The 15131-nt window shown below is 35.4% G+C and overlaps 1 protein-coding gene across 4 annotated transcripts; it reads right to left on the bottom strand.

Moving 5' to 3' along the window:
- Positions 1-3978: 3978 nt before the first annotated feature.
- Positions 3979-14928, bottom strand: BMPR1A (bone morphogenetic protein receptor type 1A; the record flags this gene model as incomplete). Of its 4 annotated transcripts, none has more annotated exons than XM_082002047.1 (10): positions 3979-4345; positions 5453-5583; positions 6354-6529; positions 7318-7615; positions 8003-8195; positions 8941-9085; positions 9990-10089; positions 11187-11286; positions 12790-12892; positions 14768-14928. In XM_082002047.1, the coding sequence occupies 10 exons, from the start codon at positions 14911-14913 to the stop codon at positions 4220-4222; spliced, it is 1518 nt and encodes a 505-aa protein (XP_081858173.1). In that variant the 3' UTR covers positions 3979-4219. The 4 variants fall into 4 exon arrangements, with proteins under 4 accessions (XP_081858173.1, XP_081858175.1, XP_081858174.1 ...); XM_082002049.1 differs by having other exon boundaries at positions 8003-8189; positions 11193-11286; positions 14768-14922; XM_082002048.1 differs by having other exon boundaries at positions 11193-11286; positions 14768-14913.
- Positions 14929-15131: the final 203 nt, after the last annotated feature.

The raw sequence follows: 15131 nt of genomic DNA, 5'->3' as shown, positions 1-15131 counted from the left end.
TGTGCACTCCACTTCTGCTATACCAACCAAGGCTAATACACCACGGATCCATAAAGCACTGTATCCTGCAACATCGCCAGCCATGTTCAGACATCACCCCTATTTAGAATAAAGATTGTGGGCAGAGCATAAAGACTTTTGACTTCAGAGGCACTGTCAGAAGAATGAGGAAGTACTAAATCATTCTAGTATTTGACAGAAGATGAGCTTTAAAACTATCTGCAATAGCCAAAGAATGCTTTTTAACTTTTCAAATATTTTAGATCATTAAAATACAATCTGTGAAGACAGAGTAGATGAAATGTATCCAAATTATTTGTTTTATAAAACACATTCAAATGGTCATGTAGCTCAAGATGTAAAATTTGATTCTAGACTACTATGAAGGTAATTTACAATATTAACTTTACATTTTATTCAATACTTCAAAACAGACTTCAATTAAGAAAACAACTGGGGAAGAGTGGTGGATATTGGGAAAACTGTCAGTGTCTTGAGTAAAACTCAGGAAAAATTACATATTGAGTAAAACTCAGAATAAACTCAAAACGCAAGTCTACATTTTTCTGTAGGAATATCACATTTCTTGTGGAATTTACAAGTTGACCAGGAACACAAGAACTTTCCTTTCAGTTGCTGTAATAGTAAGAACTTTAGAACTGACTCAAATTATTTTCCACCTAACTGAAATCACATGGAGCAGGTTAAAGAAAAACAAAAAACCCCTCTGTATGTGAGTGTTTAAGAATTTCCAAGGCAGAGTCTTGATACTCTCCAATATATTTTCCACATTTCTGATTTTTATATTTTAAAAAAAAAGAATAAAACCACATTTGCTAGTTCTGGGGGTATTTTTTTGGATGGCAAATGTTTAAAATTTTGATCATCAAAATGAGATTAATCACACTCCAAAAGAAGAGTGCTATTACCCTCTCTGACCTTAAAGGCTTCTGAACTCTATGGTTTTGCTTTAGAATCTGCACTAAGTATGCTTAGTTATGTAAAAATTAATGGGCTAGCTTTGAGCAAAGTGTTTTGTTTTGGTTTTTTTTCCCCCAAATGATTGCTAAAATATCAGTATAGACATACTTAGGCTTCAAACAGTGAATGACTTTGCATGGAATGTAGATATGTGCTCGAGTGCTTTATGCAACCAGGTCCTTTAGCGTTAACGTTTTTTGGCAATACCAGGGAATCAAGGAATGCTAGAGACCTAGCAGCTCCTGTTCTGGACTATGAAAACTGCATATGCCTATATTTGAGTATGAACCTAGTAACTGAAGTGCTGAAAAATTAAGGTTAAGCTTAAGGTGAAAAGATTTTTTTTTTCCCCCCTCAGAGATCATCTTTGCAGCAGTCAGCTCACTACTTCTGTGTTAAAGTGAATGTGTAAATCAATTCATGTCTTAAGTGTCTACCAAAGATCACCATCCTATTGCCTCGCAAATGCCTAAACAACAGAGGAGAAAACAAGTGAATAATTAAAAAATATCAAAAGTCACTCTTCCAGCAATGGCTTCCTGAAGACTTGGGAAAAGTGAATTAAAAAATTCACAAAACAAGTTTACAGCTAATAATGCTGTGCCAACTTCAAAAAGAAATTAAAAAAAAAAATTCTAAACAGGAACGGGTTAATTCAAATAGACTCCCATGCTCTGAAAGTTTAAGGTAGCAGGGTACCTACATAAACATTTTTCCTTCTTATTGATAAAAATCCTAAAGAAGGGGGGGGGAAAAAAGCTTATCCCTTACTTTTTTTGGCTCATACCAAATACTTTCCAAATACCTGTGCAAAAATTATGTGCTAAGACATGATTAACAATTTCAAACTCATCATGTATTTCTTGGCAATGGACGGAGAAACACTCTTTTAAAAAGCCCTTTATCATGACGATTGTGGCACAATATCATATATCTCTTGCTGTTTTCAAATAAGTTAAAATCATAGTTGACACACCTATGAACTTTTCAGCCAGAATACATATTAATACATAAAGGCATTACTGAACAAAAGTAATGACTTTATTTTTTTTAAAAAAGAAATGTCCCTCGAAATAGCTAGTTTTCTATAAAATATGTAGAACTGTTAAATAAAGTCTGTACATCACAATAGAAAATAAAAATACTGCAATCTTTTGCCTGACCATTTACATTATGTGAACTACAGAATTAAAAAAACCCAAAACCTATTAGAAAGTTGTAATTGTTCACAAATCACATTAGTTCTGCATTACATTGTTTTCTATCTGTTGTATTTTCAAGGGAAATTTAAACACATCAAAACAATCTCCATGTACATATTTTAAGACAACAAATAATCTGGTGTAAATCAATTTGACATTTTAACATTTTTTTCATCAATTTTAATATTATTCCTAACTTTTTTCTTCAAATCTCAACTATGGCATATGTGTGTGTGTGCACGCATGTATCTAATTGTACATGTGTACCTAGGACTAGGTCAGTTTTTTTACTAAAGCACAAAACACACCATATAAATAACTTCCCTTTTTAAAGTTATCTAGAACAAAATTTACAGTACAAAGTTACAGGCACTTAAATTATCAAATAGGTTCAATGGTTCCAATACTGTGTGTTCTTTCTTCAGACGATTCACGCATTTGAAGCTTCAACTTGAGTTACGGTACTATTTTCTAACTTCAAAGTAGAAGTGCCAAAGGAGTTATAGATCAATAATTCTGCCTTACAGTAACCTCATGGAGGGGTTCTGGTTTTTAACCAACTTGTCTGGATCAGTGAAGAAAAGGAGGGAACTACAGTTTCCTGTGTATGCCAAATAGTTTGCACAATAGGACCAAATTTTGCAATTATGTTAACTTACTTCATCATAATGAATTAATCTTTCAATGCCGTTCCTCCCAAATGTGCCTAACTAGAACTTAAAACACCCACTGATTTACTTTATATCAAATCTTGAATTTTGTAACTGTCCACTAAGTGGTCCACAGACACAGCCTCCTGCATTTACATCAGGGCAACCCAGCTCAAAATCTGCACGTTGTGCATTTTACCTTCAACAGTCCACACATTCAGTTCTCCTGGTCTTGACCTTTACTGTATTCTCTATCTTCTGAGTCCCTGGCCTGTGCTTCCTGCCTTCCCTCTTTTGTGTTTGTGAATTAGACTTGTTCTTAAGCCTTTCAAAGCTTATCTTCTGCCTAGTTTTGTCAAATGATGAAAAAGCATGCTCCTACAGCTGACTGAGTCCCTCCTGTATGGAAAAAAAGTTCAGAACATGACAGGCACCTACCAGTGTGTCCCAATAAAGTAGAAAAGCAAAACTCATCCTCAATGGTCTTTCTGTTATGATGTAAAATATTCTACAAAAACACTGGCTGCATGTGGCATTGTGAAAAACATGCCAGATTTCATAGTCATCCAGTCATGGAGCCCTGTAGACTGTGAAATGACCAAGGCCGTCTATACCTCTAAGAAAGGTTGTTTCAAGCTCTTTACAGACTTAGGTAGGTATTCCTTAACTTATTAATGGTTCACACTTTCGCAGTCCTCCTCGTGACCAAAACAAGAATAGAAATAAAATTAAAACTGAGATTTTGTAAGATAACTTAAAGGCAAGGAGTAAATTCTGTAGCAAATCTCCGATTGTGGAGCCACAAAATGCATGGAGCCCTGACCATAAAACTTTGTTCATTTAAATGGTTTCTCATCTATGCCAAATGACAGCAAAATAATCCTGGCACACACATAAAGGCGTAAGAAACTGTTAAACTGAGTAGTATCACAAACAGATTCATAATCTACAGGCTGTTTCACAAAAACTTGGTATGGATTGACTAGGTTTTATCAGGTAGAAGGCAAAAAAAAGCTTATATTCTCCATCTCTGTTGAATCCATATAGCTTGTTAGGCTTTCACAGAAAGCACTGTAATCTGAACATTCAATTCAGTACCCAGAGTTTTACTGGAGACTCACTAAGTATGACTGAAGTCTCAATGCAGCTCAAACAAAACCAAAAAGTGTATTTTATCAAGGCTGTCCATATACGTAGCATGTAGTGTATAGAGGCTCTCAGTATCACAGTCAATGAAGTACTGAAAGATTTGATTAGCAGCCTGTAGAAGTGTGCCGAGAAAATATACTGAATCTCAGTTATTTCCTCTTTCCACACAGGTCTCACCCATGTCTGAGTGACAAGATCTAGGAGTCCAGCTTTGCTCTCCAATGTTCATTTACTATGTCAAATCTTTACATCTTGTGATTCCACCATCTTGGCAAGTGTCTTCTTGATCCTCAAGGCAGTGAGCCTTGAGGCAGGATTATGAGCCCAGCACTCAGACATTAATTTCAATATTGCTCTTAAACACTGTAAAATAAAAAACAAAGGAACAGTATTGTAAAATTTGACAGACCTGAGGTGTAGAATATTGGTTCGCTGTCAAACCCAAATTATAGAACTCTTAAGTCCAAATGTGCAACTTCTAAATTTTCTGCAAAATTTCTAATAGAGAACCACTGTAAACAGATCAACTGGAAAAAAACAAAACAAAACCAAACACCCAAACCAAAACCCAACAACCACACCCCAATCCTTCTTCTTCCTCTCCTTCAGTGCCTAGTATTACAGTAGCTGGAACTAACTGAAGTGTTTCTTTAGTTTCACAAAGATGCATTACCAAAACTTATAATTACAATTCAAGAACAGTGGTACAAAAATGGTAGCAATAAAGCAGAATAATTTCCATATATATGGCAGAAAAACTGTAGAGAACTTTTTCACTGAAAATGAAGATGTGACAAAAGTTCTTTCAACAGTCAAAAAATAATATGGAAAAAATGGGAATTCCTAAAAGAAATCAAAGACTTATGGAAAAAAGGATATGGCACATCTAACTTGCTATGTGAAATAGTTACGTCTTATTTACTGTGTTCAAGCTGTGGCCCTTTAAAAACACATTTAAATTTAATATTTTGGTTACATCATGGCTTGCCCTGGAATGTAGAAAGAAAAAAGAAAAAAAGAAAAAAGAAAAAAAAGCACAAAAAAAAAAAGAAAAAAAATAGGAAATCTACAAAGAAGTCTCTCCATATTCCATGAAATATCTTATGCCACAAACCAATACGCTATATACATTAAGATTAATAAAACCAATTAAAAACTCTAAGTTTTAGCTCCAATCAAAACTCTGAAAAATATTCCACTATGTAAAAAGAAGCTCTCAGAGCAGTATTCATACACTTGGATGCTGCTTAAAGGTATCTTCCCATCAGATCACTGAAAAGATTCATAAAGAATACTGTATTTTGAGTTGATTTCAAATGTATCTTCCTCCTATTATTGCTATGAGGTTTTCAAAACATCAGAACATCTGGATGTAGTCCCTTTTTTACAATGTTTTAATATTTATTAAACTAAAATACATTTCCATATTAATTAACAAACTGAACTAATTTTTCCTTTCAGCATACTCACTTCATCACTATTCCATCTATTCGATACTACTGGGCGTAGGCGTTTGACACACACCACTTCTCTCATGTCCTCATAGGATGGATCACTTGGCACCATGTCATAATATGGCAACTGATACTCTTCAACAATACCTGGAGATAATTGTGAAAGATCAAGAATCATTAAAAAAATTAAAATAAATCTATGTATCTACTCTCAGATTTCATTATCCAGGAGCAAAAATTAACTCAATTTTGTGCAAGGCAAACCCACCACACTGTTATACTGTCATAAAAATAAAAAAATTTCACTATAAAAATCAGATATTTACCAGAAAAGCTCCAATATTAAGACTATTAAGTTTAATAGCTACAACAATTACTTGCAGTCCCTTTGACTTTGATACCCAGTGTAGAATTTGACATCTTCTAATCCACTATATGCTATAAAGAAACAGGAAAAAAAGCATAAGATGGAAGAAGAGGAAAATACAAGTAGAGATCTGTATGGTCACAAACGAAAAGTGAAAGGAAGGACGAATCACAAAAATATGTGTAAGGAGAAAACTGAATGACACATGAAATGCAAGAGAGTAAAACAAAATAATAATATATTATCAATTATATTTTAAACGTTTTAACAGCACCAGGGTGAAATACATCTGCATCCCACTATTTCTCCCAGACCAGGAACTGTGCTTTTTGAGCAAGGAAAAAAAATCCTGATATGCTTAATTGTAGCAATCAAAAAGGTTTACTTAGTTCAGTGATTCTCAAGCTGTACTCTGGACAGACTGTTACTACTGCTTTGAAAGAATGCAAGCCTACTGATATAGCAGGCTTGTTACATTATTTCCTGGAGAAGTATTGTTAAAGTGAGACAAGGGCCTGGTAGATATTACCCAGAATATTTAAAAGTTTACCTCCTGTGACGCAGCGCCGAGCCATTTCCCAAATGATCAGCCCAAAACTGTAGATGTCAGCCATGATGTACGGTTGGAAATGATTTTTATTCAGGCTTTCATCCAGGACCTCTGGAGCCATGTAACGTTTTGTTCCCACTCTAGTATTCAAGGGAACATCAACTTCGTTGGTGTCACTGTATGAAAATATTAGGAAGTTAGTGAATTGTGGACTATTAGAAGACAATGGTATGAAATCCTGTCTGATGCAATCACTACACTGCAAAGCTCCCATTTACAAATTAAATTATTTCTTTTATTTGCCTCTCAATACTATACTTACAATACCTTGTACCTTCCTGAAAAAGATTATCTAGGAAAATGACAGTGAGTACCGAAGTTGACAGTTTACCGCTTCTTTTGCAAGACATCGAAAACACTTGTGAAAAAAATGAATTAAAAGCCACTATAAAGATGAGTATATTGGGTAACAACTCAGAAAATTATTCGCAAAAGCTTATGCTTTCTTTCATGCTCTACTGTAGCAAAAGACAATTTTCTGGCTCCACTGGACTTAAAAAAAAGTGTTCAATAATACTATTATAGTATTACTTTTTCAATTAAGTTTCAACTCTTCAAATTTTCTATAAGATAATTTATAATGAAACTACATGACAGCAATTATTATGAAAGGCCAGTTTTGAATAAAAAGTGTATTAGTTACAAGTGCATTAGTCCTCCTCCTTTACTCTACAAAACTACTTTTATTTTTCACAGAAGTCTTATCATTGTTATATTAAAAACCTATTTTCATCTCAATGCTTACCAGTGTTCAAAGGAAGAGCAGCATTTTACTCTTAAAACTGAAAAAAACTAAAAGCCATGCAACCAAATGATTTCATCTTCTTTTTAAATTGGACACCTGGTGCATTAAAAAAAAAAATCATATAGAAGTTTACCCACTACAGAAGAGTTGTTCATCTACCTGTTAAACTTCACTGCAAGACCCAAGTCAGCAATGCAGCAGGTTCCATTTTTCTTTATCAAGATGTTTTTACTCTTCAGGTCCCTGTGTGCAATAGCAGGCTTGCCTTGTGTCCCATAAATTTCTGTGTGTAGATGGCACAGGCCACACGCAGCAGAATATGCCAGTTTGAGGAGAGCCCTGTTGTCTAGCGTAGTGCATTTCAGAAAATCATACAATGATCCATTTTCATGATAATCTGTAATCAAGTAAAGCTGTGTCCAGGAGCCAGTGCCTTTAATATCTGCAGCTATGAAACCTATGAAATATATAAATGAAGTTACAATCTATTTGTATATAAATTTTTTATGTAACAGATTTAGTAAGAATTCCTAAAGCTATATTGTCTTGGACTGTATCAAAAGATACCTGTTGTTCCCCTTAGGAAAACGAATAATGTAAAGCTCAGATTTCAACTGTACATGAGGTTACCATTCCAGTCTTCCAGCAAAGAGATTGCAGACACGCTTCCAAGAGCAGCAAGATTGTACCATTTTAATAACATTTTATTAGCATACATTAAGGGACACCCATCTGGTTATTCCATAGAAGCTGCCATATGCCCCTCGAGCCACCCACTAAGAACTCCTCCTCCTTCACCCTCACACAAACCCTCCAGTAGCCAAACAATGTCCTGCTTCCTTACCAAGGATGTTTTCATGACGCATTAAAACAGTTTGGTAAATCTCTGTTTCTCGGAACCAACTGGCTTCTTCTGTGGTGAAAAAGACTTTCACTGCAACTTTTTCACCCCTCCATTTGCCCATCCACACTTCACCATATCGTCCTTTTCCAACTTGCCTCACCATCTGAATTTGTTTGGCAATAGTGCGCTGAACCTAGGGAAGAAAAAAAAAAAAAAGAAAAAAGGAGAGGAAGGTGGAGGAGGGAAACCCAGTGATCAACCAGAAGTACCTGGACAAGCTGCTTCTCAAGCTTGGATTGCTTTGAATTTTGATCCCATCGTAAAATTTGTTGTATACTATTTTGCACTATTCCCAGTTCAAATTCATTATTGCTGCCTCCAAGGAAGAATTGTATAGCAAACCTCAAAAGACTAAATCAGCTCAACTTCTTATTTAATTCAGATGCATTCTCTTGCATTTTATTTGTTTCTATTTTATAACTACAGTCATCTGTCTCACTGGCTAATTTTAATGCAAGTATTATATGGGATGGCGAGTGAAAAATTACAAACAACTACCAGCTAATAAAAAGCATATCTATTTTATTGGACAGTGGACACTAAGAAAAAAAATCTTTGAGTTTCCTCAATTTGATACTTGCATTAGCCATTCATTGCATTGTTATTTTAGTGTCTGTAGGCGCCAATTTTTCTTTACATTTTGCAGATGCCAACAGATTTCCTAACATACAATGTAATTCTGCACTTCATTTTAGGTAATTATGTGAAGATGGGCTTGTGTACATGTTTAGTTTGTACTGTATCTTTCACAGTAATTGCATATAAAATAATTAACATACTGTATGGATAATCCACTTTGTTCTTGGCGTTAGGTACAAGCCAAACTTTGTATTTGATGGAGAGAAGTTCAGTGAAGAAAAATCTTATTTTATTATTACCAGCAATGGTAGCCCTGATCCACTCCCAGAACTCTGTGACTGGTCAATAAGGTCTTTTAATGACTCCCCAGCTGGAATAAATGCTTCATCTTGTTCCAGGTCACGATTATAACAGTGCCTCTTTGCCATCGACTTACAGTAATGTCTGCAAAAGTAACAGGAGAAGTTAAGCTGAACTCCAAAACACTCTCCAAAATATGTAGTAAATTGAGACAATTAAATGTACAAGTTTTCTTAAAAGAAAAAAATAATCAGATTTCACTGTACCATTTTTTTCAGAAATGTAACCTAGTTTTTTAATATTAAGAAGTTGTTGTAATGCATGCAGAGGCACGCCAGTTTATTACGAGTCAGGTAGAAACCAAACATTTTTAATACTCAGCTCACAGACAGTGCTACTAGCATAACACTATTGGTTTGGGCTTGAACAGACTGAACCTTGAACCATGGCAGATGAGGCCGAGATATGGACATTTCTTCTGAAACTGCTAGAACAATAATGACCTCCAGCACAGGGCTGGAGCTGACAGAAGCAGGCATGGTGTCTTAAACTGCACCTGCATGAATTGCTGTCTTTCAGCTCGTCAATTATTTAGTTTTGAAACACAGCAGAAAAAGGAAAAGTTGTAAAACGCATCCTTGTCACTTTAGGCTTGCAAAAGCACTTTACAAAGGTAAATCTCAGAAGTAGATGGAATTTAACTATGAAAAGTGACTGAAGATCCAAACCCATAAAAAGCATTAAGATATTCCTGTTTACTGGATGCTATAGCATCAAAGTTATATGTAGTTTGGAAAACTGTAAACACTTTGTAGCCAGAGGAAAGCATCAAATTCACTTAAATTCTACGCTGTGAACATTTCATTTTACCTAGCAATACAAATTGCTATGCACAGAAATGTGAAATTAAATTACAACGGTTTAACTTCCATCTATTTTTGTCAGAAATACATATGATTTACTGAGTACATTTACAAAATAAAACTTTTCTGTTTACACTCATTTGGGAAATTAAAAACTTTGCCAATAAAGAAAGTGCTTTCCTTACTTGTAACAAAAGCAGCTAAATAAGATGATCATGACAATTATGCAGACTGCCATAGAAATCAACACTGCCATCCAACGAATGCTGCCATCAAAAAGTCCATCTAGTTTAAAAAAAACACAAAAGGAAAGTTTCCAAAGTCTATTAATTAAAAATCCATTGTAAACAGTTTATTTCGGTATGACATTTTCATACCCTGTGCATATGAATATGCACAAACTAAAACACAGCAGGCAGGTTTTGTCTGAACCTCAGGAAATACTTCTTTACTGTGAGGGTGACCAAGCGCTGGCACAGGCTGCCCAAGGAGGTTGTGGAGTCACCTTCCTTGGATATACTCAAAAGCCATCTGGACATGTGTAACTGGCTCTAGGTGGTCCTGCTTGACCAGGGGGGTTGGAAGAGAGGATCTCCAGAGATTCTGTGACAGTGTGTGGAGCCTCTTGCAAAACGTCAGAAAGGAGCAAGACAGTTGATGCATATAACATATCAGTTCACAAGAAATTACACAAAATGTGTAGTGTTTTAGTATCAAAGTAAGTATTTACACCAGAAAAGCAGCAGTAATTTAATTTGGATGACAACAAAACAAAGGATTTAGCTTGAGATTTTGGAGTTAGAAATATTTCTAGAAATAGAAATGAAGGATTTACAGCAGTACAAGTCTGAGAAGGTATTAACACTTAAACCAGTGCAACTTGTCTAGCAATGAATGAGTAAGTACATGAAAATATAAGCTATTTTCACTAGGAACAACAGAAAGAAGAGAATGAATTTACAGTAGATAAGTTAACAATGTCAGGATACCTCTTTTTAAGATAGATTCACCATGGCAGAAGTACAGCAGAGATTAAGAAAACCATTTTAAAAAGAAAAGAGAACAGGCTGCGGAAACAGAATAACAACAGATCAAAAGATCACATGCAGATCAAGATACGAGCAAACTAAGGAAGAGAAATAAAAATACCGTGAGTGACTGATGGAGAAAAAGATTAACTCGGAAGTGGCAAAAAAAGGAAAACTGAAAATAGAGTATGAATTGTAGTATGGAGCTTCATATCAAAATTACTTAGTAAGGAAAAAAACAGATCTGTGCAATACTTTAATTACATTTTCTCCTTACTTCGATCTGTTGATCAGGAAGAACAGAATCTACATAGCATTTATTAGCAGCAGAGTGAACATCTAGGAGCTGTTTACCTGTACTATCAAGTGGTGGTAACGTTGGCTGTAAATCCTGATTGCAGAAATCAGTCCGACAGCACTCAATTGTTCGACGTAATTGTGCTTTAGGTGAGTCCTGTTGAAGGGGAATTGAATTAACATTCAGATTTTGAAGTGATCAGCTAGGACAGGCATAGGTGATGCTACTAATAAAACCAACATAGACAAAAGTTTAAGTTATTTTATTTTAAAGTTCAACCTCATCTTTTAATATATGAGACAACTTCACAGTGGCAGACGAGCATCATCTAATCTCTTTGGGTGCATACATTCTACGTTCACATTTTTTTATTCCTCATGGAATGTTTTTACTTGGTGCACAGAAATAGATGGTTCCTACTTAAGTTGCTATTTCATACATCGTAAAATTTTTAAGCTTAGTCAAAAGCAGTTAATTGTATGTTAAATTAAATACTGCTCTTAAGACAAAAACCCCCAATCCCTTTAGAAGTTTTTCTCTTGCACTCATCATAGCAGCACTGTTTGCTTCAAAAACATCTTCAGAACACCATATAAAAGGGGGAGAAGCCTGAAAATTCATCTGGAGGCAAGACACTAATACAAATATAAGAACAATGTCAGGTCATCCTGCTGCCTCAGGTCTGATTTGCAGTAACCCTAAACACTCACAGCTGTAACTGAAATCAACAATGCTTTCAAAAAGCAGTGCTACTGCAAGCTACATTATACAGAAACTCTATTCCTCGAGATTTAAAATTGAGTATCCAAAACAGTGATGGGGGGCAGGGGGGCAAGGCAGCTGATGATTAGCTCTGAAAGCTTTGTTTAATGTAAGCAGTGTGACAAAAGAAAAAGCGAAATCCAGTCTTCCAAGGCAGTATTAATTTGCCCAGCTAATGCTAGATCCCTGTCTTCTAAACAAATCCTTGCTTTAACAACTGTGTTTTCAGTTCCAACTTTTGCTATAGATAAAAGTAGTCCTAAAGGCAGCAGTCTGCTTAATTATACCCCTTTAAATCAAAAGCAAGCTATATCCATGCAATTAATGATACATAATTCTTCTAGAAAGACAAAAAAAAAGCTGTATGTCTGACAGGAAAACATATACATTTGATAAACTGTGTGTACATGTCCATGAAACTTTAAGGGAGCTCTTGTGCGATCTGTGAAGACAAGTCCTTACGATTAGGCTCTTGTATCAAATGAACTGAAGTAGAAGAAACCAAGACGTTCCAAGTTAAACCAACCAAGAAATGCTGCATTAAAACATAAACTACTCAGACCAATTAGGTTGACTATAAAGTTGTCTCTTCAACTAAGGAAACAGCTAACAGAAGTAAAAGGTTTATGTCCTCTGTTTATTTTGTCAGTGGTTTATAGATCCTTGCAGAGAACTCTGACACTCTAGGATTATATTCCAATCTTTGCTCAAACACCATGAAGTATCCTTTCTGTCACTATTCACCCATGACTGTTCAGTTCCATTCTGCTCAGTGGTAAATGGCAACATGCAAAATTCTATGATTGCATTGTAAAGTAGAGATTTAAACTGCTTACGCTGTCTCCCTACATTATCTCCATGAAGATCTTAAATTTTAATGATATCTCATTTTTTTACCTTGCACTGGAAGTCTGAACCTTCATACTTCATGCAGCCAGAAGCAAGCGTAGGTTCTCCATGTTCATCTTCCTCAATGATAGCAAAGCAATGCCCGTTAGTTCTGGAATAAACATTTCAGTTGTGCTTTAGCAACATTTTTGTTGTTTAATATGCAGCACTTGTTGACCATGAACTCATTAAGAATGCTAGAACGGCAATACCTAGAAAAATTCTTCTTTAACACAGTGGTTACCATACAGTTTGAGAACAAAACACCCCCATAGTATTTTCAAGTAAAACACTGTAGAGATGTTTTCTCCCGAATATTCTAGTCTTCTACTTCCTCACCCCACTTCAAGATTGCTCATATCCAAACACACACACGTGGTTGTTCAGAAACAACTGAGGGGGTAGAAGAGCAGAGATCTGCCTAAAAAGGCTTACTGACTACAATTTTATAGGTTAAAACAAAACTAAAATTCACTTGTGTCTGTTCTTGAAACTGCCATGATAAACTCTCGAAGAGAAGTCCCAGTATGTGTAAGGTGGCTATTTCAAGGTCAGAAGCTCAGCTACACTTTTCCCACATAAGCTCTGTCAAATATTCGGCCTTTAGGACAAAGCAAACAAACCCTCAAAACCCACTTTCTGAAGGTAAGAGTAACAAATAGCTTGCTTAAAAAAAAAAAGGCACTTCAATTCCCTATTATCTCTTTATACAAATGCTTTGACTTCTATACTACATGAAAATGTCAACAATATTTGTAAGGAATCCCAAACCAAATCACAATGGTAGGTCTGTGCTTTCAAAATTAAGATTTTAAGTAAATCAAAATTCATTCATTCCCTCAACATAGATACTAAGGAAAGCAAATCCAGAAATATTATTGTTTGCAAAAATTTTTTTATTTAAACGAATGTAAAGAAATGCAGTTTTGGGAAGCATAATGCCATAAACTACCCTGCACAGGAACACTGCGTAAGTGTTATTAACTCTCTAACAGCTTTATTATCACAATAATGATCTATATAGCCATTCGTTCAGAGGCAAAAAACTGCTAAGGTCCATACTGATGACATACACTAGAGGGCAATAAAAAGCAAAAAAATAAATACCAAAGGAATTGAAAGACACAATACTGGATCGTAACTGAATATTTTCTAGGTGAACAACCATGTGTGTAAAATACTACCCATATTTACATTTAAAAAGATAGTAGTGTTTATTCCACCCCCTTGGGTTCCACAAAAACTGTTTCATCTGCCAAGTGACAGCTTTAGAGAAGCTTAATATTATGTGTTAAAGACTCAAATTACAGTAGCAAGTAATACGTTCTTTAGCATGCATCTTTATATTAATTCTGAAGGGAGAAAACAGAAGGGCCTTAAACGTGAAACTGCAAATGAAGAGAAAAAGGAAAAACAAGGACATTTCACAACATGAAATAAACATCTTAAGCAAGCAAATGATAAGGGCATGAGTCTGTAGGATTCTTACGCCTAAGTTAAAACTACCCTCCTGTCCCTGTATGTTCAGAGGCTTTTCTTTTTTTCCCTGCCTTTCCCTCATACTCTGCAACTAACGAACATGTAACAAGACTTCTCAGTAAATGGCTATGTTGCTAACAGGACCTTTTGACTACTAGGTGAAAAAATACTGGACTATGCAAGCAGGTAGTCATATCAGAGCGTTCATATTTGGGTCATTTAATACTCATCCAGTTATAAAATACTGCAGTATACTTATAACCTAAGTCCTTCAAATCAGTCTCTGGGGGCAAAATGACTGATTGCAAATGGGTTTAAGGTATGGCGAAAGCAGTATTGGTTACTTACAGATGACCGTGACCATGGATTTTAGTGCTCAGCTCTCCACAGAACCAGTGACTTTTTAAGCAATTATGGCCAAATCACCTGACAGAACCTCAGTCAGCACTCTAGGGATAGTTTGCTCTCTCATGAGCAAAAATGAGCCTCTTCTTTACTCAATACTTACATGCATGTGTTATTAATGGCATCATCTGGACAATGTCCTGAGCAGTAGCACTTAAGGAAAGGTAAGGTGTCCTCTGGAGCAAGTGTTACTCCATTTCCTTGTTTCTTTTGGTCAGGATTTGTCTTCATTCCTGTGCCATGAAGCATGCTGTCTAGATTTTGACCTGGACATTTAAGAAAAAGAAAACAAAGAAAATATTTTTGCATCTCTCTGATAACTGTTCAAGAGCTTTCAGGCAAAACATGACAATAGAATAATTATATTCACAAATAATTGAATTATACAAGACATAACAACCTCCTGTCCCAAGATTATGGCAGAAATTTGAGTTAATTTTATTCTAGAAATACCTAGCTCAAATATT

The sequence above is a fragment of the Phaethon aethereus genome, assembly GCF_964289735.1.
Source record: "Phaethon aethereus genome assembly, chromosome: 7".
Taxonomy (NCBI): Eukaryota; Metazoa; Chordata; class Aves; order Phaethontiformes; family Phaethontidae; genus Phaethon; species Phaethon aethereus.
Note: the sequence above shows the minus strand (reverse complement) of the source record. Positions and strands in the feature narration are given on the sequence as shown.